Source organism: Pleurodeles waltl, chromosome 12, assembly GCF_031143425.1.
Source record: "Pleurodeles waltl isolate 20211129_DDA chromosome 12, aPleWal1.hap1.20221129, whole genome shotgun sequence".
Taxonomy (NCBI): Eukaryota; Metazoa; Chordata; class Amphibia; order Caudata; family Salamandridae; genus Pleurodeles; species Pleurodeles waltl.
In genome coordinates, this window is record NC_090451.1 from 430,227,474 (window position 1) to 430,254,901 (window position 27,428).

The 27,428-nt window shown below is 42.1% G+C and overlaps 1 protein-coding gene across 2 annotated transcripts in view; it reads left to right on the forward strand.

Annotated features, from left to right (window-relative positions):
- The window catches only part of CENPN (centromere protein N), a 183,820-nt gene that overhangs the window by 2,764 nt on the left and 153,628 nt on the right, over positions 1-27,428 (forward strand). For both annotated transcript variants that reach the window (XM_069216905.1, XM_069216906.1), the window contains exon 2: positions 21,736-21,827. In XM_069216905.1, the coding sequence (XP_069073006.1) occupies positions 21,826-21,827 (2 nt within the window). In that variant the 5' untranslated portion in view covers positions 21,736-21,825. The remainder of the gene's footprint in view (positions 1-21,735; positions 21,828-27,428) is intronic.

Genomic DNA, 27,428 nt, shown 5'->3' on the forward strand with positions numbered 1-27,428 from the left:
GACGACACAGCATGACAATATTAAAATTGTACAGAAGAGAGTGAAGCATTAGAATAACGCTACCATATTGTCACTACAGTCAATAGACTAATTCCTACCTAGGCAATGGTAGGACATAGCGTGTTAAGCTCTAATTCTGCCCTTCAGGTTCCCCTGGGAAGACATCATCCCCCATACCTGAACAAAGGCCTGGAGTCTGCAAAGCATCTGTAGCGAAGCATTCGGCAATCAGCATAGAGTCGTGGTTCTCTGGCTAAAATCTCCCTCTAACGTGTAAGGGACAGGGAAGTGTTTTTATAATAAAACAGCTGATGTTCTAGAAAATGTCCCTACGTAAGGATGTGTATTTTCTACGAATGTCGGAGACTAAACTTATACCACGTTCAACGGCAATGTACCTTGCAGTAGCCTTGGAAGAAGCGCAGAGTCAGCAAGAATGTCTTGTTTGAGAACAGAGTGCTGGCCTAGGCAAAAACAGTTAGATAAACAGAAAATAAAACAAGACTGTAAAAGTGGCTATTGTAACAATAATAAAATAAAGCCGAATAAAATATATCTAGGTTAGAGTGCACAGTGGCCTGGCCTAGTGTGTGAAAATAACATGCATGGAGCTATAGCTAAAATGGCTACACAACCACGCCAGTAGCAGATCAGGGTTAGTCGATGTCTGTCCTCTGGGCCAAGAGGGAGAAAATGGTGTGCCAGGAGGATGCAATATGCCTAAACGTCCATGACGTGCATGAAGTCTGCTCCTGCTAGGTGGCATTTGGGAAAGTCGGAAGGCCTTTTGAATCAAACCATTGCAGAGTGCTGGGGGTAACGTAGGCTCTGTATAGAACTATAAAATATATGAGTTTTTGATGATGGTTAAGGGAGAAGTGGCGTGTTTGTGTGCAGCAAGCAGACAGTATCTTGTCCGTTGGTGGGCATCCCAGATCCACTTCCCAATAGCCCCTGAGTTTTCCATCATGGATGGGCAGTAAGGCTACACTCATATGATATAGTCTTCAGACTGAGGGCCTCGTTATGACCCTGGCGGTGTCGCAATGGCAGTCATGCTGCTGGCAGTGCGGTTGTCTGATCGCCATATTATGACCACCGCAGCAGTATCACTGCTGTTGGACTGCCAGATTTTGACTACACAATGGCCTGGCAGTCTTAATCCACCAGGGCAGCACTGCCCTGGGGATTACGACCCCCTTCTCCACCAGCGGTTTCATGGCTGTAGCACCACCATGAAAAGGCTGGCAAAGACTGGGTGCAGGGGCCCCCAGGGGTGCACCCTATACACTATAGCATTGCCACTGGCCTTATTACGAGCCAGAGACAATGCTGTAGGCTGTTTCCTGCTGCCTCGGTGGGAAACTCGTAATGGCCCCGGCAGGGAGGCTGCCACACTGGTGGCAACCTACCCGTCAGAACTTCGGCGGATGGGCTTTTACGTCTGCCGAAGTCATAATCAGGGCTTAAGTGTCTCCTGCCTCCATCATTGATCCCCAGGGTCAGGAGAGTGAATTAGTCTAAGGAAGCCTTCCCTGATAACTTTGTTGTTGAAGGGGCCTATAGATCACTTGGACCACATCCTATACCTGGTGCACCTCCATGCCCTATCACTGCCCGCTCCTCAATTTCTGAGACTGAGCTACAGCATAGCACCTGGCACTCGAAAAGGGACTTCTCCAATATCAGGGTGCAACATTATCCCTTTTTTCCAGGTTTCACGACGGCAGTTCAGGAGGCGCAGCGTAAGTTCACAGAAGTGAAACATACTCTCCAGAAGCATGACCTCAAGTGTAGTATGCTGTATCCAGCCCACCTGCATGTGGAGGTGAGTTGATAACACAGTGTTCAATATTCCTGTGGATTCCATTCAGTTCTGCAAGCAGCATAAAATCAGTGCTGCCTCACCTGGACACGCACTACCCAATGGGTCCCCTGCTGCCTCCTCCTCTGGAGCTCAGCATGACCCACCACTTTGAACGATCCTTTCCCTGTGTGCAATATCTAAACTGCTTTTTTACCTCGATGTTGCGTTATGGCTCTGGCATAATAAACTCCTTTCTATGAGCATTACTGACGAGCAGACTGCCAGGTTAGACAGCTGTCATCTTTACACATATCCACAATATAGGTGGGAATTGCTCCCCTGAGCATTGCCACCCCTCCGTGGTGTATACCACAATGTTTGTTTCTCAGATCTGTTTTGGGTTGTCGAGATTCACCCATTGATGTTGCTACTGGTGTGTGTGTGGAGGGGATTGTAATGTACTGTTGCATAGGTTCTCATCACGCTAATGAGGCTACTGGATTCGGGCGGAAGAATTGCATAGATTGTGGGGTACTTAGTACAATTCCACACCATGTGACACCTGTCAACGTAATCTGGGTTTTCCAGCTAACTAGCAGCATCTCATCTCTGCCCAAGAACAGGGATGATTGTGGCAACCGGGTGCATGACAAAAAAGACTCGGGAGATTCGTGGTCGTTCAGATCTTGTCCCTTTCTCTCAGTTACATTAGTCTCACATAAGCAAAGTCAAGAGGAGGCAAAATATAGCTCAAGAAGGGTTTATTGAAGTAACTGCATCTTAGATAAAATTGCATGTCTTGCAGTAACTAGGATGATAAAACACAACGGGAGCAAGATTGTGACAAGAAGAGTGAAATACAAAAACAGTCCCACCATACTGTCACTAGGAGTGATATATAGATCTCCTACCTAAGCTATGTTAGAGCAAAGCACAGTAAGCCTAGCCCCCCCCCCCCTTCAGAGTGCCCCCCTGGGAAGACATCATCCCCCATACCCGAGTAAGGAAGCCTGTAATCTAGAGACACCGTCCCCATGTAGGCAAGGGGTTCGGCAGTCTAAACAAGCAGCTGTATCAAGGCAGTCAGCATACAGTTCTGGTTATTTGGCTGGAATCTCCCTCTAACGTTTATGGGACAAAGGAGTGTTTTTAATATAAAACAGTTGACATTCTACGAAAGGGTCCCCATGTAGGAGCGTGTATGATTATGTGAATGTTGAAGACACAGCGTATCACTTTTGCCTGCAACCCTATCTGACTGCAGCCTTGAGGAAAGCACAAAGTGAAATGAATGTCCTGCTAAGAACGTAATGCTTTTCTAGGCGACAGAACAATTAGATAAAGAAAATAAAACACCACAAATGTGGCTAATGCTAGAAAAATAAAGCAATACTGAATAAAATGTAACTAGGCTAAAGTGCACAACGGCAGGCCTAAGTTGCTAAAATAACGTGTCCCAAATAGCTAAACAAAACACTCTCCTCTTTACCAGTTCAAAGTGGTTTAAAGCCTAAAATAAAATAAAGCCTAATAAAATCACATCCAGTTCGTTAATTTTAGCCAAGCATAAACAACTTGTCTGTTGTACAGTTTAATTTAAACATATCATTTGAACAGGTATCTGGCATGCTTTAAATAAAGCTTCCTTTCCCCTTATTTGCCAATTTTTAGTTCCCCACACACTTTTCAAGTCTGTCTGCATCAACCAGTAATCATAGCCTTCAATAGCTAACCGGGAAACAAAGGAATCGGAATACATTTATTTTGTATTGGTCAATTAAACATGTTGACTTTACATCACTGGCAATTTAAAATAATATGATTCCGCATTTTTTACATTGTGCCCACAGAAATATGCACATTTTTCAGTATACGTTTTGGAACTCCCCACTGGTGGACTCGGACAGTGTTCCCACTGTGTGTAATTAAACTTAGTCTTTGGGGTACTTGCTCTGTAAATAAAATAATGTCCATAATAATTATAACAAAACACTTCTCCATAATTTTCTTTGGATTGATACACACCTTTATTTTCAAATACCGTAAAATACTGCAAATCAGACATAGAATCAACTGTTTTCACATCCCAACCATCAGAAACTCTTCCGGGTGTAATTAAATCCTTCATGGAAAGTTTGAATACATATGGAATTTGAATGACCTTCGTCGGGCCATATATGTCAAATAATACTTTATCCCACACAATCCCATCAGGAATCGGTATAGCAGAGCTACACTAACTCGTTCTAGAACAAAATTGGATGTTGAAACTCTGGCAGCTGTGAAAGCTTCGGCTGACGGCATGCCCTTACCAAAAGCATATCCTGCTAAATATTTCTACTGCATATCATGCCTCAATACAGCCCTAGCACTTATACCACGGGTGGGTAATTGTGTGATTTCCCCATAAAGACCAAAGACCAGAATTGATCAAAGCAACGCATGAGGGGTTTGCTCTGCCCATGCTGGTGTGGTGGCCACAATATCGTTACAAGCATGTTACTGGTGGCCAGGTCTCTACAAATAGACCAAACAGTGTGCCCCTTGTTGTGACATCTGCCAACAAATAAAAGGCTCCACTGTCAAACGCCTACAGCAGACACCCCTCTTAACATCCAACAAACCATTACAATATCTGTACATGGACCATTGTGGTCCCCTAACACCTGATAGTGCATACAAATACATCTTAGTCGCTGTTGATTCATGCTCCATATTTCTTTGGGTTCGTGCACCGTTTCCAGTCCTGGGAATAAACGGTACCAGAACTGTAATTTTACCACCGCTGCCTGGTTCTAAAGTAAATTGCTTCATCTCCATCAACAATGTCAAACTACACCATATGCCCGATCCTGCACAGCAGACCTAGGGGACTCCTGGGTAGTACCTGAATCCATCTCACTACGGACCAGGATGTTCCTCAACAGGTTTTAAGCAACAACGCTGACACCTCTCTGAGCTTGTGGAGGGTGGAAAATGAGCTTTCATTTATTCCACTAACTCCTACTACTACAAATACCACCAATAATATTGATCGATTTTATTCAAATTCTACACAAACGGATGGCATAGTCTACTATAAACCACCGAGGGATTCTCCTGCAAGTTCTCCTCTTCCAAACACGGCTCCAGTTTCTGTAATTTTTTTCTGTTATTTCCCATATACAGGGTGTGAATTTGCAGGTTTGTTGGATCAAATTAAGAGGTCAACTATATATAACAATACATATGCCGTATCGAGTAAGATACAATGCTTTTGAAAATTAATCCTGTTGCAATATTCTGTCTGTTATGTGACTGTTTTCAAAGATGTGCAATCGGCCTGTTTATTGTGACAGTATGGGTTAAGGGAGCCAGTGCACCAATCATTGTTATGGCTTCGACAAAGACTGTTCGGTTGAAATGTGTTAGCCTTTGGATTAAAGTTTCAAGGCAACGATATCCTGGGGTACAGTCTCTTCTGTGTTTTGGATGTTACACAGTGGTTTGGGGTGTGTGTGTGTGTATATGTGTGTATATATATATATATATGTATGTATATATATATATATATATATATATATATATATATATATAGTGGGTCCACGGCCCCACTCACTGCAAGTGGATGTGTTCACATGGTAATAGGGAAGCAGCCTGTGTGTGTGTGTGTGTATGTATATATGTTATACTTACCACTTTACCTTTTACTACGCATATACCTTTACAACAAACTTTTGGTGGTAAAGTCATGCGTGGTAAAAACTTTCATTGTAAATGCTTGCGTGGTTCCATCATACATCTACAGTGGCAGTCTGCAAGGGATGGGTGCTAGGTCCCTCAGAGTGGCACAAGTTATGCTGCATCTCATGGGGGACCCTCTTCAGTACTTAGGCCCTAGATACCAGAGGCACCATTTACTAGGGACTTACAGAGGTGCTAAAGGGCCACTAGGGGATCAAATGGCCAGGTGTCTCCTTTTGGGAAAGGAACACTGGCACTGGGGACCAGGTTAGCAGAAACCCAGTGCACTTCAGACATAGTTGCATCAAAAAACAGGCAAAAGTGTGTGTGGTGGTGGGGGCTGTACTGTAACAAGAACCCTGCTTCTTACACATTGGTGTGACGTAGAGTGGCATTGCAGAAAGTGCAGTGCTGCAGAGTAGACTGTTGTAGAGTGCAGTGGTGTATAGTAGGGTGCATTGGCATGCAGGTAAACATAGTGTAGAGAGCAGTGATGCAGAGTAGAATATTGGCATAGGGTGCAGCGACTTAGAGTACAATGCTGTGGAGTTCAGTGGCGTAAAGTGTTGTATTGTAGAGTATAGTGCCGTAGAGTGCAGTGGTTTAGAGTAGTTTGCATAGAGTGCAATGTTTAGAGTAAATGGCACAGAGTGGAGTGGTTCAGAGTACAGTGGTACAGAATAGATTGTTTGAGTGGATTGGTGCAAGATAGTGTACTGTGGCATGGAGTCGATTGGCATAGAGTGCACTGGCGTACAGTGGAGTGTTACAGAGAGTGCATTGTTGTGGAGTCATGAACAGTGCAGTGGTGCATAGAATAGTGTGGGCTGGAGTGCATTGACAGTTAAGTGGTGTAAAGTAAAGGGGTGTGAAGTGCTGTACAGTGGAGCTGCGTAAAGTGGTATATGCATGGTGTAGCACACTTACATTACAGACAACACATCTTCAATTCAAATGATTACATATGCATAGATATACAAGTTTTAATAATAAATGTGTACAGCACAAAAACCATAATCTGTGGAAATGTCACCACCTAGTGTATAGATTTGTTTGGTTTGTGTTCAAATATTTGTTTCCACCACCATGTGGATCTCTAAGGAGTTCCAAATCATGATGATAAAAAATGAATTGTTTCCACCACACTTTTGATTTATGAAAAAATATGCTTCCTTTGTGCTTTTCTAGTTGATATATTCTGAAATATCTGGACAGTTCATTTACAGAAATTTAAAGTGTATTGTTTGCTAGAAAAAACAAGCATTTGCAATGCAACGGGTCTCGCATTTCTCCGAGTTAGAGCTATTAGCAGTTGTAAACTCCCAACCGGACTTTTCTTGCCACATTAAATGGGGAAAAAAATCGCGATCGCGCTGCTACAGTTCACTGTTAGTGAAACCTATCTGCAAAAGTGCAATCATTTACGTAACCGGCAAAAGAGCAAGTAACCATGTAACAGGGTCGATGTCATGCAAAGCACTTGACTTCTGCCAAGCAAGATCGCGCTGTGGAAAAAGATAAAAAGTAGTCCACAAATAGGACGGAAAACAGCGAGCCTTGTATGTTTTCAGTACTTGGTCGCTGCACTCGAGGATGGCTAACCACCGGAAAAGGCATGAGGTATGCATGCCGTACACTAATGAAAGCAAGCAGATTTTAAAAGGCAAGCCCACGAACCAATGAAAGGCACTGACATGACATGGACGGGGCTTCAAGCCATTTTCTAACTACTAAAGCGTCTCGCAAGCGCATGCTAGCGCAGGCTTGACCGTACAGTGTCATGTAACCTTTACCAAGCACTCCCCCAGTAGTCAACATGATTGTCACATAAGTCCTCTCTCTTTGAAGTTACAGAAAGAAACGTGAACACCAAGCCCCCTGGAAGATAGAGCCTGACATTTGACCTCTATCTTTGATTGCACATCAAATATGACAAGATAAGAACAAGATTTAATGGCCTGTTTTCAGAATTCTAGTACTGTTGGACAAATACACAGGGGTGTGGAATTTATTAAAATATCTACTTGTCCAGGGGACAGGTTGCTTCTCAAATCTACTTGTCCTGTAAAAAGATCTACTTGTCCCTTTGGTGCCATGTAGTGTGGCGACAAATTATGGCAGCAATCTCATTATGTAAGAGCTCTGATAATAGCCTCTCTGATTATGCCAGGGCTACTACCATAGTAGGGCTTGAATACTTGCGTTTCAATCCATACTGTAGCAATTTCCTTATTTTGCCACCTTTCTGCAGATCTGCATACTGGGGCTGTAGGAAGCAGTAAGCAATAGTTCCAGGACTGGAATGCCTTTGAGTCTGCAAACCTACTAACCTGCATGTTTTAAAGATTTTCACCAGCTTCTCTCTAATATTTTCCCATAATAAGAAAGGTTGGACATTTACTCCTGACAATGGCAGAATTAGAACTTCTTCCAGGGTTGGGAAGAAAGTGGCTGGAGGGAAAATGAACTTGCAAATGCTCAATAGATTTTCACATGAGCAAATCTACACATGCGTATTTACCCATCCTAAAATACAGTTCACCAATATTTGATAGGGGTACGACATATACCATGGGTGCACTTTTGTGACTTTAAGAATTTGGGGCCACATGTAGGTAGGTTCAGATTTGCGACCCACAAATTGCGAGTCAGAGCGACTCGCAATTTGAGATTTGCAAATCCGAATGTAGGATGGTGTCCCTGACACCATCTGTGATTCGCAAGGGCTTCGCAAATGCCCACCTAATGAATAATCATGAGGTTGGGTCTCATTTTTCGACCCCCTTGTGAATGGCGGCCCTCAAAGGGATAGTGGCCTGCTGGGGACAGCAGACCACCATGTCTGTGACTGCTTTTCAATAAAGCAGTTTTTTGTTGTTGTTTTTTTTTGTAATGCAGCCCGTTTTCCTTAAAGGAAAACGAGATGCATTACGAAAACGAAAAATGAAACGTTTTCGTTTCATTTGCCTACTCCGAAAAAATGTTTACAGTGACATTCACAATGGGGAAGGGGTCCCATTGGGACTCCTTCCCTTTTGCGAAAGTGTTAGCACCCATTTGAAATGGGTGCAAACTGCGATTGGTTTGCGCCCGCGTTCGCGGTCACAAAACAATCCTACATTGCACTGCGAGTCGCAATTAGGAAGGGAACACCCCTTCCAAATTGCGAGTCGCAAGCCCGTTTTGCGATTCGGTAACCAGGTTACCGAACCACAAAACTGGGTTTGTGCATCGCAATGTGCTTTTTGCACATCGCAAACAGCGAAAGTCGCTGTTTGCGACATGCAAAAAGCTACCTACATGTGGGTCTTGGTCCCTAATTAGGTCTGGTGTTAACTAAGACATTTTGTTTTTATTAAACTTCTATTTCTCTCTCTTTCGGCTGGCTTTACTATGAGTGATCGCATTCTGCTCTTCCACAAGGAGCATATTGGCACACAAAGTAGTTGTGTTCAGTGTCAGGAACTACAGTGGCAATCAGCGACGTAACGAAACTGGAGGGTGCCCCTTTGCAAAGAACATGGAGGAGCCCCCTCTCCAGACTCACTCAGGGCAGGTGCTGTGCTGAAGGGGCCCCCTGGAGGGCGGCTGCGGGCCGTTGTTATGCCACTGGTGGCAAATTGTGCTTTCAGATTTCAAAAACTTTTTTTTTTTTTTTTTTGCCAATGTTTGTTACAATGTTGAGGGCCTGGTCGCTCCCACAACAATAAAGTGTTACAAAAGCCATGTCAAAACAAGACACGCATTGATGAAACTAAAAGACTTATAAAAATATGTGAGATCAGTTGGCTTTGTCAGTGTTTGTTTATTTTCATGCTTCCCATAATCGTGTTGAAAATGGTTACACTGATTTTCCATTAGAAATATTTTTGGGAAATACTAGCATGCATCAACACATTTTACTAAATGACATTTCATTTGCATATAATCAGAGAGCATTCTGGGAGCATTATACTTAGCCTCATAGCCTAAACTTTTCAAACATGTGTATACACGTCTTTTTTTTTTTAGTACTGGAACCAACGTCAGTAGTGAAGTGTGACCTTAAAACATTTACTTACAGCACTCACCCTAATAATGAAGGTTTTCAAATAATGAACCATAAATACAAGTTCGAACAGCATTATCTTTTGGTAACACATTACCTCAACTGCAGAGAGTTCCACTCTCTGTAAACAGTCAGCCAAAGGGTTTGTGCTGCAGAGGGTTGGGCCTACTTGTCCCAAGGACAAAGTACACATAAAAACTTGTTGCCCTTGATCCCAAACAAGATGTCCCGGGCGTCGGGCGATAGGAATTCCACATCCCTGATACACAGTAAATAGGGTTTGAGCAAGGGAAGGGAAGAAAACAAGTGAATGTGAGTTACAAACCACAGGGCCAATGGTAAACAACGGGCGGAATGCATTCTCAAAGAAGTTTTCTGAATGTTCGAGATGCTGTTAGCAAACTAGATAGCTGAGCTGTCTGGTAGGCTTTGACCTAAAAATCAGATGTCTCAGTATATGTGTGTGTTTTTCGTATTTCCGATGTAGCCAGAGATGTTGTAATGTTTATAAATTCAAAAAGTTAACATTGGACAAATATAAGTTTTTAGTACATTTCCTCCCTCTCTGCCCTAGCACCCAGGCTTGTGCGCTCTTACTTACATAAAATATTTTTTACTTCTTCCTCTGGGTAGGTCAGACACAAAAGCTGTCCAGTGAGATCTCGCAAAATTTGTTGACTGAGCTGTAACTGTTACCCACTTAGACTGCTACTTTAGATAGTGCGCTAATTCAGCCAGGGTTAATATTATTAACGAAAAGCTCTAGTAAAACGTGTACCGGTTTTGATAATCTAGTAGTCCGCACTCCATTAAAATATGATTTGATGTAGTAGCAACCAAACACACCAGTGAAGCTCTGAGCATGTATAATAACTGTGAAAAAGTTGACCTTTAGGAGCACAGGGTTAAATTGTTCACGTGCTAGCATGTGTAGAAAAGATTTAAACTTGAATCGTGGTTGTGGTATTCCATTCCACTCCATCGCCACTGAAACGCAGATTTGTTGGTGTCTTTCTGAACAGAAGCAGTTACGAGGGAGGGCTGTGTCAAATGCCTGTGGCTTTCCAAACATGAAAAATGTTTGGAGGCTTTCTAAATATTGGTGTTTCCAAAAATCTCTCAAAGTAAATGGAAGCAGGGTGAAGATGGTGGTGGTGGTGGGTTGTGGGATACTTTGTTTTTATAAGAGCCTTACCAAAACAGAGCCGATATTTTCTTAATAAAGAACGAAGTGCAACATACATCTTTCCTTAGGAATAGGGAGGTAACTCTAGAGACCAAATAGGGAGATGTTCAACTGTAAACATAAGCTTTGGTAATGTCAGCATGTTCTTGCTTGTACCTGAAAGTACGTTTTTTTTTGTTCCACTTGATTGTAGGCAGTCAACTCATCCTTGCACGTATACATGCTTTTATTCTCTTCTGGCTCATTCTGGCATATTTATATTGACTTACTGATCCATAATAAAACAAACGCACTAACATATGCAGTAAGAGTAGAAAAAAGAACAAACATTGGCAAAACCAATAAGTCTCGCCTATACAAAATATATTGGTTTTGCAATTTTTTTTAAAATCCATTTTGTACAAGAGCACTGCTGAAAGTTTATACAAAAAAAAACACATTATGATGATACCAATACTTCATATAATGTGTTTTACTTTCAGGCATGCCGCACAGGAGCGGTGGTGCTGTGTAATATGGCTAAAATATTGACAAAGGCAATAGTTCTTACAAAGGTGAGACCTTTTAGCTTTGCTAGTGCTTGTCATTACTGAAAGTGCTTGGTAATCAGAGTCAGCGACGTACTAATTACGCAGCTACTGAAGGAGCATGTTAAACAAAAAACAACATTGGTTTGATAGAGAATAGGGCCGCATGGTACTTCACAATATTAGCAAGTAAAAAATACATCTTCAGACACGATATGAAAGTACAGGTTCGCTATTAAGTGCTTCTGCTGGAAGAGTTCTTTTCCAGATTTTCAGGCCAAGCAAAGGGTAGGATGCTCAAAGTGATTAGTCTGCAGGCAGAGCCAATTCCGCTGCATCTCGGCCTATTTCGGGTCTGCTTAAGCAATTCCAGAAAGAAAGTGCGTGTATTTATTTTAACCTCCTAAAACATGCCGGTGTGTACTTGACTGTACACTTGTGCCCATAGTTCTCATAAAACCTCGACATAGGTGTTTATTTAACACACCACTGAGTGTGCATTCCCCGCCTCCCTGCAGGCCTGGTCTGAGCATTATATTACAGCTTCATAAACTGGGTCAGAAGCAGGCTCCATGGGTAGAAGAACATGCATTCCAGTGTGTGTTCTACCTAACCGATTGCTGCTAAAATGAGTTGAATGCGCGGCTTTTCCAAGGAGACTGTTGAGCCTGACAGTTCTCTCACTATTGTCCTCCTGCAAGACTTGTACAGGCTGGATATATATATAATGACAGAGTCAACGAGATAAAAAGACAACTCACAAAAGGAGCATAGAAATGTTGTGTTTAAAAAAAAAAAAAAAAGATATTTCAGTGCACAACATGTTAGAGGACGGGCTTAAACAGGAGAGCAGGGAGAAAAACAAATACGAAACAGTGGAATATGGAGAAGGGGGCAATTGGGGTGGATAAGGGTATCATAAAACCACAGGGGTGAGACAACAGAAACCCCATGGTGCGATAGAAGTGGGGAATGGGCAGAGAAGTGTACAGTTGAGAGAGAGAATGCACATGCATATGCACTTTCATGTAGTGGTTCACATATAAGAAACCAGGATTAACAACACTAGTAGGTCTGTCTTTAAAGGAATGGTATAGGTTAATGAGAGGCCTTACAAGAAAATGGCATGAGAATAGATATGTGTTTGTGTGGAAGCAAAGAACTGTAGAATAATATTGGTGTAGATTAAAAGGTCGGAAACAGTTGCACTGTCGAGCCAGAGATAAAAAAAAAAAAAAAAAAAACATGTAGTTTAATGACTGCCCTCCTCCCATCTTTGCTTCTACCAGAGAACAACACCAATTATCTAGTTATCTAAGACACTTAAATGGCATTTCAATGTCGTGTGCGTCCCTGAAAGTTCAAGTTCTAAGTAGCTGGATGCAATAGGTCTCGCCTTTGCTCGAGTTAGACCTGTTGGCGTTGTAAATGTATAACTGGACTTTTCTTGTCACATGAATTGGTCAACGCTGCCACAAAATTTGATCCTTTCTGCTACATCAGTGGTTCCCAACCTGTGGTCCGGGGACTCCTGGGGGTCCACAAAGCCTTCTCAGGGGGTCCGTGAGAGCCTAGAAATTAAAAAATATTAACAAATATTGCCAAATTAGGTCCCCAGCTTCCAGTAATGACTCAGGTGGGGGGGGCCTCGGATTCCCATGATGATTAAGTGGGTGTCCCTGGGTTCCATTAATGTTAAAGTTTGGGTCCACAGAAATCAAAAGGTTGGGAACCACTGTGCTACATAATACCAGTGGCCCTGCTTATAACTAAATAAATTCCATTTACTTTTTTCCTCCATCAGCAGCGAAAATGAAAATATTGCCATTATTTATTATATTTGTTTATATTTTGAATGTAATGCTCAGACCAGCCCCTAGAGGGCACCACTTAAAAAAAAATATTTGTACGAAACATGGCCACGTAACCATCTAGTCAGCCCCTAGAGCATAACCATGTGAAAACAGAATGGCAGAACGTAATGCAGTGTAACCATACATGTAACTGCTAGAAGGAGTTATTGGAAGCTGGAGGCAATATCATCTCCAGATTCCACCATCTGTTATCCCGTCAAGTTAATGCTGCGTGCGCCACCATATGGCCTGGGTGCACATTCAACAGAGGCACATCATAAAACTTGGTACAGTCAGCGCTTTCAGAGATGCCAAGACAAATGTGAACGGCGTTAGTGAGTTTGGTGAACCTCAGTTGATATTCAAAGCAAAAACAAGAATTGGTGCTTGAACAAGTTAGACATGGAATTAAAAACAATCTGTCATTTCCTTAGTAAGTGGTGTACAAGTGCTCAAACCTGTAAGCTACACGTAATAAGATTTGGTAAAATGTAACAATGTACCCTCATTAATTCTGCATGAGAGCAGACACTGAAGGCCTTGATGGCTGTGAACCTGCGACACACCCAACATACCACTGAAAATGAAACTCAGTATATATCGTTAAGTGCAGTGGACAGATTAATATTATTTGCACGCACCTTTCTCACTCCTTTTGTCTCTGCATTGCTCATGAAAAGGTAACGTGCTTTATTTTTAATACAAGAAAGTAAACGAAATGTCTTGAAGTGCAGGTCACCGACGAGTTAAGGGTTCCCAGAAACCTCTGCTACCTGGCACGTGCCACCACATTCCCAGATGAGGCAAGGTGCACGTAGAGCAGAACTTCATTCCCGCTCCTGCAGAGACAACAATAATATGCTCAGAAAACATACTATGGGCCCAAACGCAGCATCAATTTCTGTCAATTATAGCTTTGCCAGCAAAATGATTATTCAAAGAGTTCATGCAAATGCTAATGAGTCCTTATTTGCATATTTATTTTTTGTTTTGTTGAAATGTCATTGATTACACATTCTATGATGATGAATGTGGCTGCTGATGTTCTCTGATATGTGATTAGTCATTAGATGGAATACACAGATCAAGTATGAAAAAGGACTGAGATTAAGAAATATCGAAGAAGACCGCTCAATGTAACTGGAGAAGGTGGTGTTTCTTGGGAGTGTTTAGATTACAGCAGCACCGCCGCCGTTGCACTAATAAAGATCTACGGTTGTGAGGTCATATGGTGTCTTACAGTCACTTGGCTAATGTCATCAGGACAGTGCAGATTTATTTCCAGAGTCCCATAACAGCAGCAAATTACCAAAAGAACCATGCAAACTTGGGTGCGTGCACATTAGAAGGATAAGTGGTGACAGGTGCGCCACAGTCTGTTCGCTGAAACTTGGAAATACATGCCCCTAAAATAGAAACGAAAAGAGAGCAAAAATATATATTTCGCTCTGATCTGTTTGATGATACGACGTGCATATTGTGTTCGCAAATGCATTCTGCAAGTACCCATCCAGTACTTGCTATAGGCACATGAAAAACAAGTGCCTGAAGAAGTTGGGAAATTCTCGCTCTCTCTCGCTCTCTCTCGCTCTCTCTCGCTCTCTCTCACTCTCTCTCTCTCGCTCTCTCATATATATATATCTGTCTGTGTGGTGAGAGGTCACATCACAGGAGCACCAGACACAAAGTACCGTCCCAGAATCTAAGCCTATTCCACAAAGAGGGAGGGAGAGGGGTTGGCAAAGGTGCAGGCACGGGGAATGGTTCTTTCTGCGGCTTCTTCAGAATTATGGACATCGCAGCATGTTGCCTTCGTGCAATTTCAAAGGGGACAGCAGGGCATTGCAGCGTGAGAATACTCTTGACAACAGCGATGTGGCGTAACCTACAGAGCTGTCGATTTTAAGACCGGGGAACCAGGTTTGAGTGTGATGTCCTCTCTATTAAAAAAAAAAAATGCAGATCTAAAAATAAACAATGGCACTCAAAAGGCATATAGGTAGTGTGGGCATGTGGAAGTCCACAAAGGAAGCACAATAAAATTGAATTAAGTGCCGGTCATGTAGCAACACAGAAGCATTAACTATGGTGGGTAGGCTCCAGGGGCGAGGCCACCAATAAACACAACAATCCAAACATGAAGCCGAAGCAAAAGAAACAACATATGGTCACACAGTACGAAGCGGCAATGCCAAAGAAAAAATTAGTGCGCCACACTAAGCTGTTTGGCAGATCGTGCAGTCACCCATGTAAAAGGGTCAGTCTGAAAGGTGTTAACAACGCAGCCTCAAGGTGGGGCAAGCTTGAAGCATTATCTTATGAAATCAAGGGAGTTTTGAAAGGCAGGCCAAGAAATGAATGAAAGTGATGGGTGTTGTTAAAGTCTACATATGTAGATTACAACCTGTCAAAGACGGCGCTTGTGCGCTGCATTGCTCGACCTAAAATGATCACAGCTGCTAGAGGGCAAGCTTTTTTTGTTGAAGCATACAACTTCTGTCCAATCAAAATATATCCTCCTGATCCCCAACAGGGGCAGTGGTAAAGCCCTCTCTAGGGCTGATCACATAATTGTCTAGAGACAGCTGTGCTGTCAAGCCAGACCATAAAAACTAGTTCATATAAAGTAAGCACTTGTGGAAGAATACACGTAGCTAATCAGAGAGGTGGTGAACAGGCTATCGTCCTGCTAATCGAAATAAAGCCAGCCAATAAAAAGTAAGCAAATGTGGATGACAAAAGGCAAAGCCAGTGGTAAACACTGGGCAGTATGCATTATTGGGTCTGATTTCTCAAGTGACCAATATGGTTTTTCGCAACCAGGTGACACTGCTGTCTGGTCGGCTTTGCCTAAAATTTGACTGACTAAAGACATGGTGAGGATACGCATGCAATAAATATCGGGTCTAGTGACTTGAATAATCTACTCAACCCAACTGTATTGAGCTTGACCCATAAACTGGTCTCAAATTGTGATAATCCTCTGCAAGTATTGAATTTCACTGAACCTTTTTCTTTATTGTCACAAATGATAGCCCCTTCAAATATGTGAGTTCAGCATGTCTGCTGTACGCAAGACACTTTTGTTTAATTTGGTACACTAAATGTTTGTTCCCTGTATAATAAAAATGTTGGCCAAATAGGGCCCGACTTGCCTCAGACTTAACTAATAGCATTGTCATCTGCACAAGGGCAGGAATGTTTCTTAGTTCATGTTTAAAAACTCTCACTCTTACTAAATATATTACTAAAGCTTGGTGCAGTAGCACTCTGTCATTTACAGACCGCACGTTTTCCCATTGAAATGGCCACAATTGTTCTCACTGAGATGTAGTTTTACTGCTAAAACTATATAGTGTACAAACGATAATGTGTGGAAATTGGTTTTAACAAATATTTATCATTTGCACATCATCAAGTTTCTGTCACATTACAGAATGACAAAAAATGTGGTTTCCTAACTGTGGATATATTTTTAAATATTTGCACAGTTAATTTACAAGCTGTTTAAATATAGTGTTAGAAGCAAGCATTTGCAATGCACTGCGTCTCAGATTTGCTTGAGTTAGAGCTATTGGCAATGTAAATTCATAACTGGACTTTTCTTGGCACATAAATTGGTCAACCCTGCCTCATAATTTGGTGTTTTCCTGCCACATAATTCCAGTGGCCCTGAATATATAGCTAAAGCACTTCCATTTACCTTCTTCCTCTATCTGTAGTCAAAAATGAAAATGTTGCCATTTAGCTTCGTAATTTAAATCTGCCATGCTGATTCCGATAGAATACCACTTTCACCACCCCATTATTAGAGTTGCTTGCTGGCTAACACAATTCCTAAAACAAGACCGTCATGGAATGATTAATGAGAGAAATAAACTAGAAGGGTCAGCCAAACATATCAAGAGTGTTCAAACAGTCCTAGTGTAATAAGGATGTTAAGTTGGCCTGAGTAATGGTCATAATTACACTAAGGAGAGATTAGTAAAGCATATACAATTATCATATACGCCCAATAAAAACATCTATCAGCAATATAAATGTTTGGCATTAGACTGTAATGCTCAGAACAGCCCCTAGAGGACGCCACAATGAAAATAGCATTTGTTAGAAACCTGGTCATGTTACCATATAGTTAGCCCCCAGAGGTCATAACCACTTGAAAAGAAAATGATTGAAAGTATTGCAGTGTAAACATATATTTAGCCCCTAGAGGGCATAGTCCATTAAACATTTTCAGGGATTGCAGGCTTACTGCAATGATATTACAAACAAGACCTTTATACCACATACTACTCTCAGCTGTAAAACAAATGTTCCAGCCATGGTAGAGGTTAAAAAGACACTGAATGGAGGGAGGGGTTATTATTTTGGGGTCCCGATTAACCCAGTGTGGGGACCCAGATATGATGTAGACGGAGAGAGCCGGCTGTGGTGAACTTTTTAAAGGTGGTCCCATTGTCCTAGGACCACCACAGGTTGAGTTATGAGCTAAAATGTTTTGTAAAAGAATTCCCTGCAAAGCATTATGGGACGACAGAGTGCAGCAGATGTTGTAGTATGTTGACTGTAATGCTCAGAACAGCCCCTAGAAGACACTACAATAAACGTATCATTTGTAAGAAACATGGTCATGTAACCATATAATTAGTCCCTAGAGGGCATAACCACATGAAAATAGAATGGCACAAAGTAATGTATGTGTAGGAAAGTACCCTCTTTCTTGGCATGGTTACCCCCATTTTTAGGGTTGAGCGCGCAAAACACTCTTTCCTTGGTGTAATCTCTCTCTGGGCTTGTAACCAAGCTCATGTCACGCCCATCAGTTTTGTTGGTTCGTGGGCTGGAATGGCAAAACAATGGTACATGATAGACCATTACATTCCAAGATGGCCTTCTGGTTTAGAAATAGAGGCTTTGCTGGATACGGTGCACTGGAGAATCAAAGAGGGACAAGCAAGTGAAGTACTGTGGAGCTGTTTGGTGCTCGAAAAGGAAAGATATGAGAGAGAACCTATAAAAGAAGAACATGAAAAGCTAAAGAACCTGCCCACCACTCATAATAATGATACACGTTCGGTTTCATCTGATCAGGCAAAATGCCATCATTCATTGGGCAATAGAATGAGTGCTTAATTGAGTTACCCACTGCCCCATGCTATATTCTGTTGTGGGTGAAGGCAGGGTGTGAATGACACCCTGAGAGACCTGTGGCAGCTGAGGAAAGATGACACAAAGCCCCTGTGTGTATGTATGTTTGTGTTTAGGTAGATATACATGATTAGAAATGTGCCTACCCTCCTTTGAAAAAAGCCACACACGCAGCACCCCAGGTAAGGTAATGCTCCTGGAAGAAGGGACTTGCACCCACCAAGCGTGCACCGATGCCATAGGTGGACGTGACTTGTAGTAATTGCAAGAACTTTGAACATTCCTTTAATCAAGAGTCCAGAAGAAAACGAATTCTGTCTAGCCAGTTAAATAAGTACTTTAACACACACACATACACAGTGAAATAATGGACAATTACAAATAGATGCAGAATTACAGTTGGCAAAACAATATACAACCTCTAAGATGGTCAAGCAATGATTATCATAGTGTAATTTTGCTACCTCCAAGATTTGTTAGTGTGTAACCAACACCAAAACCCTTGCCTGCTGTGGTAGTTGTGAAATTCCATGTATCTGTTCACAGACATGACATACAGTATGATGCCAACCTACCCTTAATATAATAGCCATTCAAACCTATGGCTTTTTGACATAACTTTTCCCAATAAGATTATCGGACCTGGAGCTTTGCTCAGTGATTTTTTTCACCATAACCAACTCGGGTCTACTGAAATGAACATAAAAGTTTCAACACAAACAAACACTTTCAGCTTAAGCACACATTGTCTTCCCAATGCAAAGCTTGTAGATAAGATAATGAGCATGTGGGAAGAATCCCAAGCCTCTCTTGCTATACTTCCATTAAAAGCCGGTTTTTGGATGATAACTTGAGGTATGAAGAAAGCTGCACCGTCAAGGAAGACCTGGGCTATCATACCCAGGAAACTCCATCATTTGAGGTTTGGTCAACTTGCATCTTGATTATGTAAATGCTCTATAAGGATGGCTACCAAATTATCAGATTTGTAGTTTACTGTAATTTTGCAACTGAATCCTCAGAATGTTTTTTTGGCTTTGCTAATGACTGTAGGTAACAGAATAACTCAATTTGGCACATTGTCTCCTTGTTAAAAGAGCACATGCTATTCAAGGCACTAAGGGCCAGATGTAGCAAGCAGTTTTGCCCATTCTGCGTCTATGGGAAAATGTGTTCGTAAATATGGCCCTTAGTTCTGTTTATGGCAAGGTCCAAATTATGGTTCTGCTCAAAAGTGACAGGATACATCTCACGAGGAGCATAACGTTTTATCTTGTGGTAGATCTAAGTTTGTGTTGGGGGTGATAGACACATCCCAGTGTTCGTCGCTAAAATATTTCTTTTTCTACCTATGCCAGAAATGTGCCCGTTTTACAGACTTTTAAAAACTTTGGAAAACAGCTCCTCTGCTGTAATATTCTGGTTTCTGATAGGCTTTTACTGCTGCTCACTTCATGATCCCAAATATTATTTGCTGCTATATAGTCTTGCACTGTTTGGTGCAGATTTTAATCTGTTATTGGCAATGTGTTAATTTGGATATTTTCGGTATAGAGATTCAGTTTTACTGTTTTATGTTGGCATACCGAACTCGTGCTTCTGACACCTAGTAGAAATTTGAAACTTAGTATGAACCCACTAAACAAACATGAACATGATGGCAACAACAAGAACGGGCTAGAGAAGTAATCCCAAAATCCCATAAACACTAAAAGCAATTATTCTGCGTAATGCAACACGAGAACCCGGTTGAAAAATAATTGCTTAAATGAAACTACTATAACTTGTCTAGTTGATGAGCCATAGACAAACCAGCATTGTGAAAGCCAACAGGCCTGACTTTGGCTACCTAACTGTTGTCTTTACCAATGCTGGTTTCCTTTTTTGTAACTAAAACCATGCAAAGAACTCCATGTTCTGGGGGGGGGGGGGGAGTAAAATTAAAAAGGATAAAACAAAGTTTGTAGTCAAAATAAAAAAGAACAGATAATCACCATTCCTAGACACTGAAGAAGGCTTACCTTTATGGAAGATGTGCACAAAATATTTTCATTCACAATGAGGGGAGCCAATGTTTGAAGCGTGTTGACCCAATTACATTACAACAGACTCGTGCCTGAAGTGGACTGGCTGAAATTCCCAGTGTCAAAAAAAATAAAAGGGACTTGGCTTACAACAGACAAAAACTGGACATGAAGGAGAAGATGCCTTGTACACTGTATAGTGGGATGACCCAGTACAGAGTAATAAAGGAGGAATGAGGAATTAGTTGGGTGTCTGCATGCTAAGACTCACTTGCTGAAACAAGGTCTGTGGCGAGAAAAGGTACTGCTAGGTAAAAAGATGCACCCCTTTTACATCTGTCAAATAGTGATGAACCAAGAAGATAGTTGCAAGACAGAAATTTTAAACTTTTTGCATGTATTTCTGAAGAAATACTCTCCAGTTATTCCAAACTGAAGATTATAACTTTTAAGTAACTGCATGTAATGTGACCCCTTCGCTTATATCCCAGCCTTGTGGCCTACTACCTTTTGCATCCTGGGATTTAGAACCCATACCTTCATTGTTAAAAATATGCACAAAGACCCACGGTGGAAATTATTCTTAGCTTAGACGCTATGGCGTGCAGGTTGCTCCCTACAAGGCGTAGGGCTCCTTAGCACCTGGAGGAAGGTTTCACCAGACACGGTCTGGCATTGGAGGAGTAGCGTGTGTGGTCTCATCTCCTGGCTGCCATGGATCTAGCCCCTGTACAGTTCCACTCAAGTTATATTGAATAAAGGGAAGCTGTTGATATCTGGAGAATCACAGAGCTAAGATTAGGGGCTTGCTCTGAATCGGTCAGCAGGAGTGTTTGACTCCCTTTATTGCTTCAGTTTTTAATAGGTTTTGCATGTGTAGCAGGGTCATGTGCAACTTCTCGAGTTCAAAACTCTGTATTGCCGTTTATAGTGATGACCCTCCAAGTTGCTAAAACAACTGTACATTTTTTTTTTTTTTTTTTTTTTTTTAGTTCTGTCTCTCATTTAACTCTGCAATAGTCTGTTCTGGTAGTTCCGTGCTCTTTATGCACATGTTTAGGTGGATCTCACATTTGCTTTAATTCTTTTAAACTAACTGTTGTTGAAATCCCAGTGTTTCGATTTGATATTTTATTTTTTTATTAGTTTGTCTGAATCTCCCGGGAATAATTGGAAAGAAGGAACAAGTGAGGTGTCTTATATTACAAACAAAGATTGGAAGGTTGTGAAGGGACAGTGTTAGCCATGTAAAGATGATTATAAGCAAGTCTTGTGTAATCCTGTTCTCACATTTGTGTGTCCCACTTTCCAAATTACATCTGTTACACCCATTGTGAACTGCAGAATGCAAATATATTGAGACTATTTAAATGTATGCTCATCAACCAAAAATATGGTGTTTTTCTTTTAACCTAGCGTGCAACAGAGGAAACCTTAGTGAAGCCTTCCTGACACACAGCTGTAACTGGTCAACACGACGGAGCAATAAATCAGACCGTCGTCTGAATGTAAGTCTCACTGTGGCTTCTTGCCTCCTATGCTTGAGAAGCTCCTTTAATTTACATTGCTGTTTGGTGTTCTAACCCTTGCTGTTGTAAACCTCAAGAGACAAAGAAGCTGGGTAGACTTTCTGGAAGCCATGAAGAGACCTTCACTTCTTTGTCCTTACGAGTGGATCTCCATGCTGGAGAAAGAATTTGCATCTAAAAATAGATTTAAATGTTTTCCAGCTATGAAAGCCTAAATCTTAAACTTCACAGTTTATCCACTGACATCTTAGATTAACAAACATGTTAATAATCTTCATTGGGGTTAAAGGTAGAGGTAGACGGAACTCATCAAGTTACTCCAGGGAAGTCCACAGAGTTACAGCAATGGATGGAAACTATGCATGTCAAGCTGCAATTTAGTGCTGCTAGCATGAGCAGCGCTGAATAATCAGCGCAAACTGCACCTTGCGGTGTGCAAGAGTGCACAACCATTCAAGTTTATTTTGCTGCCACTCGAGTGGAAAGTCTACTCAAGCTGCAGCAAATCTAATCTTGCTTGCATTTTTGGAGCCTTGCATGAAAAAATTCTGCCACTTGACGACTGGCAGAATTAGGCCAGTTCTCTGCATTACAAGACTAACACAGTCACCAATTTCCCAGGCGAAATTAAACTTTCCGCCACACTGTGTTAAAGGTCTACTTGCAATCTTCAGGGTTCATGCTGTAACCACTCATTTAAAGTTGCTCCAAAATGTCTTATTCATCATTTCCCAGTCACTAAATATTCAATCCTGTAGCATGTAGGAGATGCACTCTATTGCTTATGATATCCAGTGGGAGGGGAATGAGTGGGCTCAAGATTTAGATGTGATTACTGAGGTCCAGCTGCTAATCCCTGCGTCATTGTTTTACATGTTTGTAGAGTGGCTAGTTTCCATGTGTGGCTATTGTGTCTGTGGCCTCATCATTATTAAACACCCTTCTACGAACCTGGTCTGTTTGCGGGCCAGGTGCTTCTTAAACCATCTTTAACTCCTTTCATCAGCGATTGATGTCATTAAGCGCCCCATGTTCTTGCCATTTCTTCATTGTTCTACAGCACATTTTCAATGACCTAATGTCTATGATTCCATAGTTTTGCACCTTGTCTGTAGTAAGACCCTTCCCTCCTGCTGAGTTGACACCCATGCATGAGCACCTGTACGCCTTCATCAACTTTGCTCACTCCCTGTTCTTCCAAACTGAGTTCGACTTCCTTTGTTTACCTAGTAGACCAACAGTGTAGATGAAGCTGGAGCAGTGCAGTTTGAGTTTAAGACATGGCGAGTATTTCTTCCTGGTAGACTGGGCTCTCATTATTTGGAGCGTGTCTGCCCCAAATTCATCCCTTTTCCCTGTGTTCTCTCACATACGTGGCTGTTCATGCTCAATGAGACAGACGTTGCAACAGGAAGAGCGGGCTGCAACATGCGTCTTCACTTGTCCTCGTCCATCAGCTGAAGTAGGATGTCTTACGATGTGTGTGTGTGTGTGTGTGATAAGATGCCATATAGTGATTGGCAAGATGTGAATGTGCATTTATCATCCATGAGTGTACATCAGTGGGCCCTTTTCAGCTACAGAGTGTTTCACTATAGTAACGTACAGTGGGGCTGAACATTACAAGCTCTACACAAAGTAACCTGGGCTAAACATTAAAAACTTTACACATATCTGCAGTCTAACAAAAGAACTCCTTGAAGTTTATCAGCATAAATTATGGAAACAAAAATCTAATAGTATAAACATGTGAAAAATGCTATGTTGGCAAACAATCCATCTATTCAATGACCATTCTGGGAACACACAGGAAAGTCAATGACTTAAGAGGGATAACCTATTCTTTCTCTGCTTGTCCAAATTGTCCTCTTCAAAAGAACTGTTGACATGATTCTACAGAATGTTAAATCTGTCACCAGAACTGAAAAAATAGACCCAATGATCACACAGTTGATTTAAATTATTAGCAAGCGAAGACAGATTAATGTTGCCAAAGCGCATATGCCAAACTGCCTCCCACTTAACAGAACCATAACCATTAAAATGTGCTCTGACCAGGAGAACACTGTTATTTCAAGGCAGCCAGCAGCACAAAGAATCCATGGAAATAGTGAAGGGCAGTGCTTTATGAAAACAGTCTCATGTAACATTTCTTGCACAGATACATTTTATTTATTAGTGAAAGAAATATAATATATGCTTTGAGAACTACCTACTCTAATAAAATCTAGTTGCTTTTGGTTCTCAAATTTAGATCATTCGTGATAATGTTTCTTATGCAGTACATAGAAGAAAGTGTATTGTGTAGCTTGGAGACTTGTGATCAAGTTAAGTAATTACGATTGTCTTTTCTGATGTGAAAAGGACATTTGCAAGTAGTTTATTCAACATGTATCTTCACATTCGGTTAATACAAATAACCATAAAAGCAAATAATATGCTTGTGAAAAAATAATATAAACTACAGTTACAAAATAGATTAAAAGTGTGTAGTTAAAAAAAAAAAAAAAAAAAAGAAAGAAAGAAAAACAATAGCCAACACATCTGAGCACTAATTGGGGTCCATAGATTTCCTCGAATGAACAGCTGTCTGAAGAAATAAAAACACCTACATGCAGATTTAATTGTTTGCTAACTCCATCAGCAAGTCATAGGTCCACCACTTATTTATGAGACAACAATGCAAATTGGCGTAGAAGCTTATTGTTTAGTTTTCGAGCTGGTATAGTGAAGTATTCACTTGGTTTCCCCCTTGGTTCTCAGACGAGTATTGATCTTAGGCTGTGCCCATAATGCAGTCAACAAACACAGACTAAGATTCATTTTTTTTTTGTGTGCAATTTTTACATGATGTTTACAAAGAACTTTCTTAGGTCCTTTTTCAAGGCTAGGAATATCGGTACTTACCTTGCTGCCTATGACTTGCTGATGGGGTTAGCAGACGATGAAATCTGCAAGTAGGTGTTTTTATTTCTTCAGGGAGCCGTTAGTTTGAGGAAATCTATGGACCCTGATTAAGTACTCTGATGTGTTGGTTTTAATTATTTTGAACTATACACTTATGATCTGTTTTGTAACTGTATTTTATATTATTATTTTGCTTTTATAGATATTTGTGTTAACCGAATAAAGATTGATAAATCGAAAAAATTTCATTAAATTTAATACCCAGCAATCTTATCTCCAAGCTTTTTGTTTAGTTTTTTAAGCAAAGTGGTGTTATTTCTGAACTTCACAACCTCGTATGAAAAAGGAAGCATGTGAAGATACAGGTTGAGTAATTTACTTCAAAATATCCTTTTCACATTAGAAGAGACGACCGTAAGTTCTTTACTTGATCACAAGCCCCCCAAGATCTCTAAATTAAAACCTACACAATACCCTTTCTTCTATGTACTGCATAAGAGACATTGTCATGATTGATCTAAACTTAAGAACCAAAAACAACAAGATTTAATAGAGTATGTAGCTTCTCAAATCAGTCTGCTTGTTCTGAATTTGGGTTTTGCTTCATGACGGGTATGCACAATGTGCTCACTATTTACGATAAGTCAAGGGCTAAATCTTCATAAATGCATACATTACTTCCTTTTGTAGGCTTGTGTATTGCCTTGGTGTTTTACAGTGACAAGCATGAAGTTAGACAGGTATGCAAGGAATTTATATTTCTTTCACTAATTTATAACATTTATTTGTGACAGAAATGTTACATGAGACTGTTTTCATTAAGCACTTTCATAGGATTCCCTCAACATGGCTAACATTGGTTTTGCTATAACACTGACCAAACCCTTGTACGTTTCGTTCAGGAGTCAGTGCACTGCTCTGCCTTCTGTGGCTCCACCTTGTAAGTAGAGCCCTTTCCCTGGCTCTTCTGAACTCCTGACCCCTGTCTTCTGCCTGCACCTCATCCCTGGTGTCTAGTGGGAGAGCTCTGCTTTCCTACTAGGCTACCTCCTGCCTCTCTCCTCCTTTTCTCTGCTTTGCTGTCTGTTCTGCTTCACTTCTGTCCCTTTTGCTTTGCGCTACAATCTTCCTCGTTTTTCTCTCACTCCACTCTATCTCACTTTCACTCTCCCCCGCTTCTGCTGCCCCTGTGGCCCTGCCCCCTCCTCTCGCGCTGCACTGCTGCTGCTGCCTACGTGGCCCCGCCCCCTTTGTTGTGACCCTCCCCCTTTTTCATGCCGTTTTTGCCCCCGCCTCCCAGCTGTCCTCAAACTCCCCCACCTCCCTACTTAATGGCGCCCGCTGCGCCAAAGGCAAGCCCGTCTGTGCCTGGACCTACACACGTCTTCACTATGACAACGCCATCCATCGCACCTTCAACACCTGCCGCTCTGCCGCCTGCCTTCAAGCCTCCCCGCAGACCCTTCTCCTGCTGGAACTGCACCTTCACCAACGACCCACCCAGCAAGGCAGGACTCAACCAGCTCAGATGTATCCTCCTCAACACCCGCTCCATCCACAAGCACGCAGTAGAGCTATGGAATCTACTTGACTCAGCCTCCCCAGATGTCGCCTTCCTGACCGAGACCTGGATGAACCCCTTCTCAGCGCCTGACATCGACATAGCCATCCCGGACAGCTGCAAAATCACCCGCAGGGACTGCTCCAACAAACCAGGAGGAGGCATTGCCATTATTCACACGAAAACCCTCAGGATCACAACCAGCACTGAAGATACCCTTAGCACTGCCGAACACCTGCACTTCCAGATCCACACTGACCCAAACACAACCTTCCGAGGGCCCTAGTCTACAGGCCCCTGGCCCCTGACAGCAGTTCAGCGACTCCATCACTGACATAAGCACACTCTCGCATCCACTGACTACATACTCCTCGGGGACTTAAACTTCCAGCTCGAGAACAACAACAACACCGCCACCCAGCTGGACGATCTCTCCAACCTCTGCCTCAAACAGCTCGTCATGACGCCGACACACTCCGCAGGACACACAACCCTATTTCCTCTGCCAGCAATCACATCTGCTTCAGCCACACGACCGAACTCCACTGGACAGATCACAGCTGCATCCACTTCTCTTTCAAGAAACCCACAACACACCACCACCCACAACTGATCCCCCACCACAGTTGGAACAAGGTCACCGAAGGACAACTTATCGTGACCTTCTCACGGAACCCGCCCATCGACACCACCGACACTAATGCAGCTGCCCGCAACTTCAGGCAATGTGTCGACACCTGTGCCAATGCTCTCGCCCCAATCAAGAATCCCTCCAACAGACGCACCGACAGAAAGGCCTTCTGGTTTACCTCCGACCTCCACGAATCTAAGCAAACCTGCCTAAGACTTGAAAGAAAGTGGCACCAAGATCACACTCTCAACAACAACACAGCCTTCAAAAACGCCATCCGCAGACACCACCAACTCATCCGAGCCGCCAAGAGAACCACCTTCAAAGACCAAATCAACAACAACGCCCACAACCACAGGGAGCTCTTCAACGTCATAAAGGAACTCTTCAACCCCAGCTCAAACGCCATCCAGCCATCCCAAGACCTCTGCGACTCCCTAGCCTCCTACTTCCACCGCAAGATTGCAGACATCCACTACAG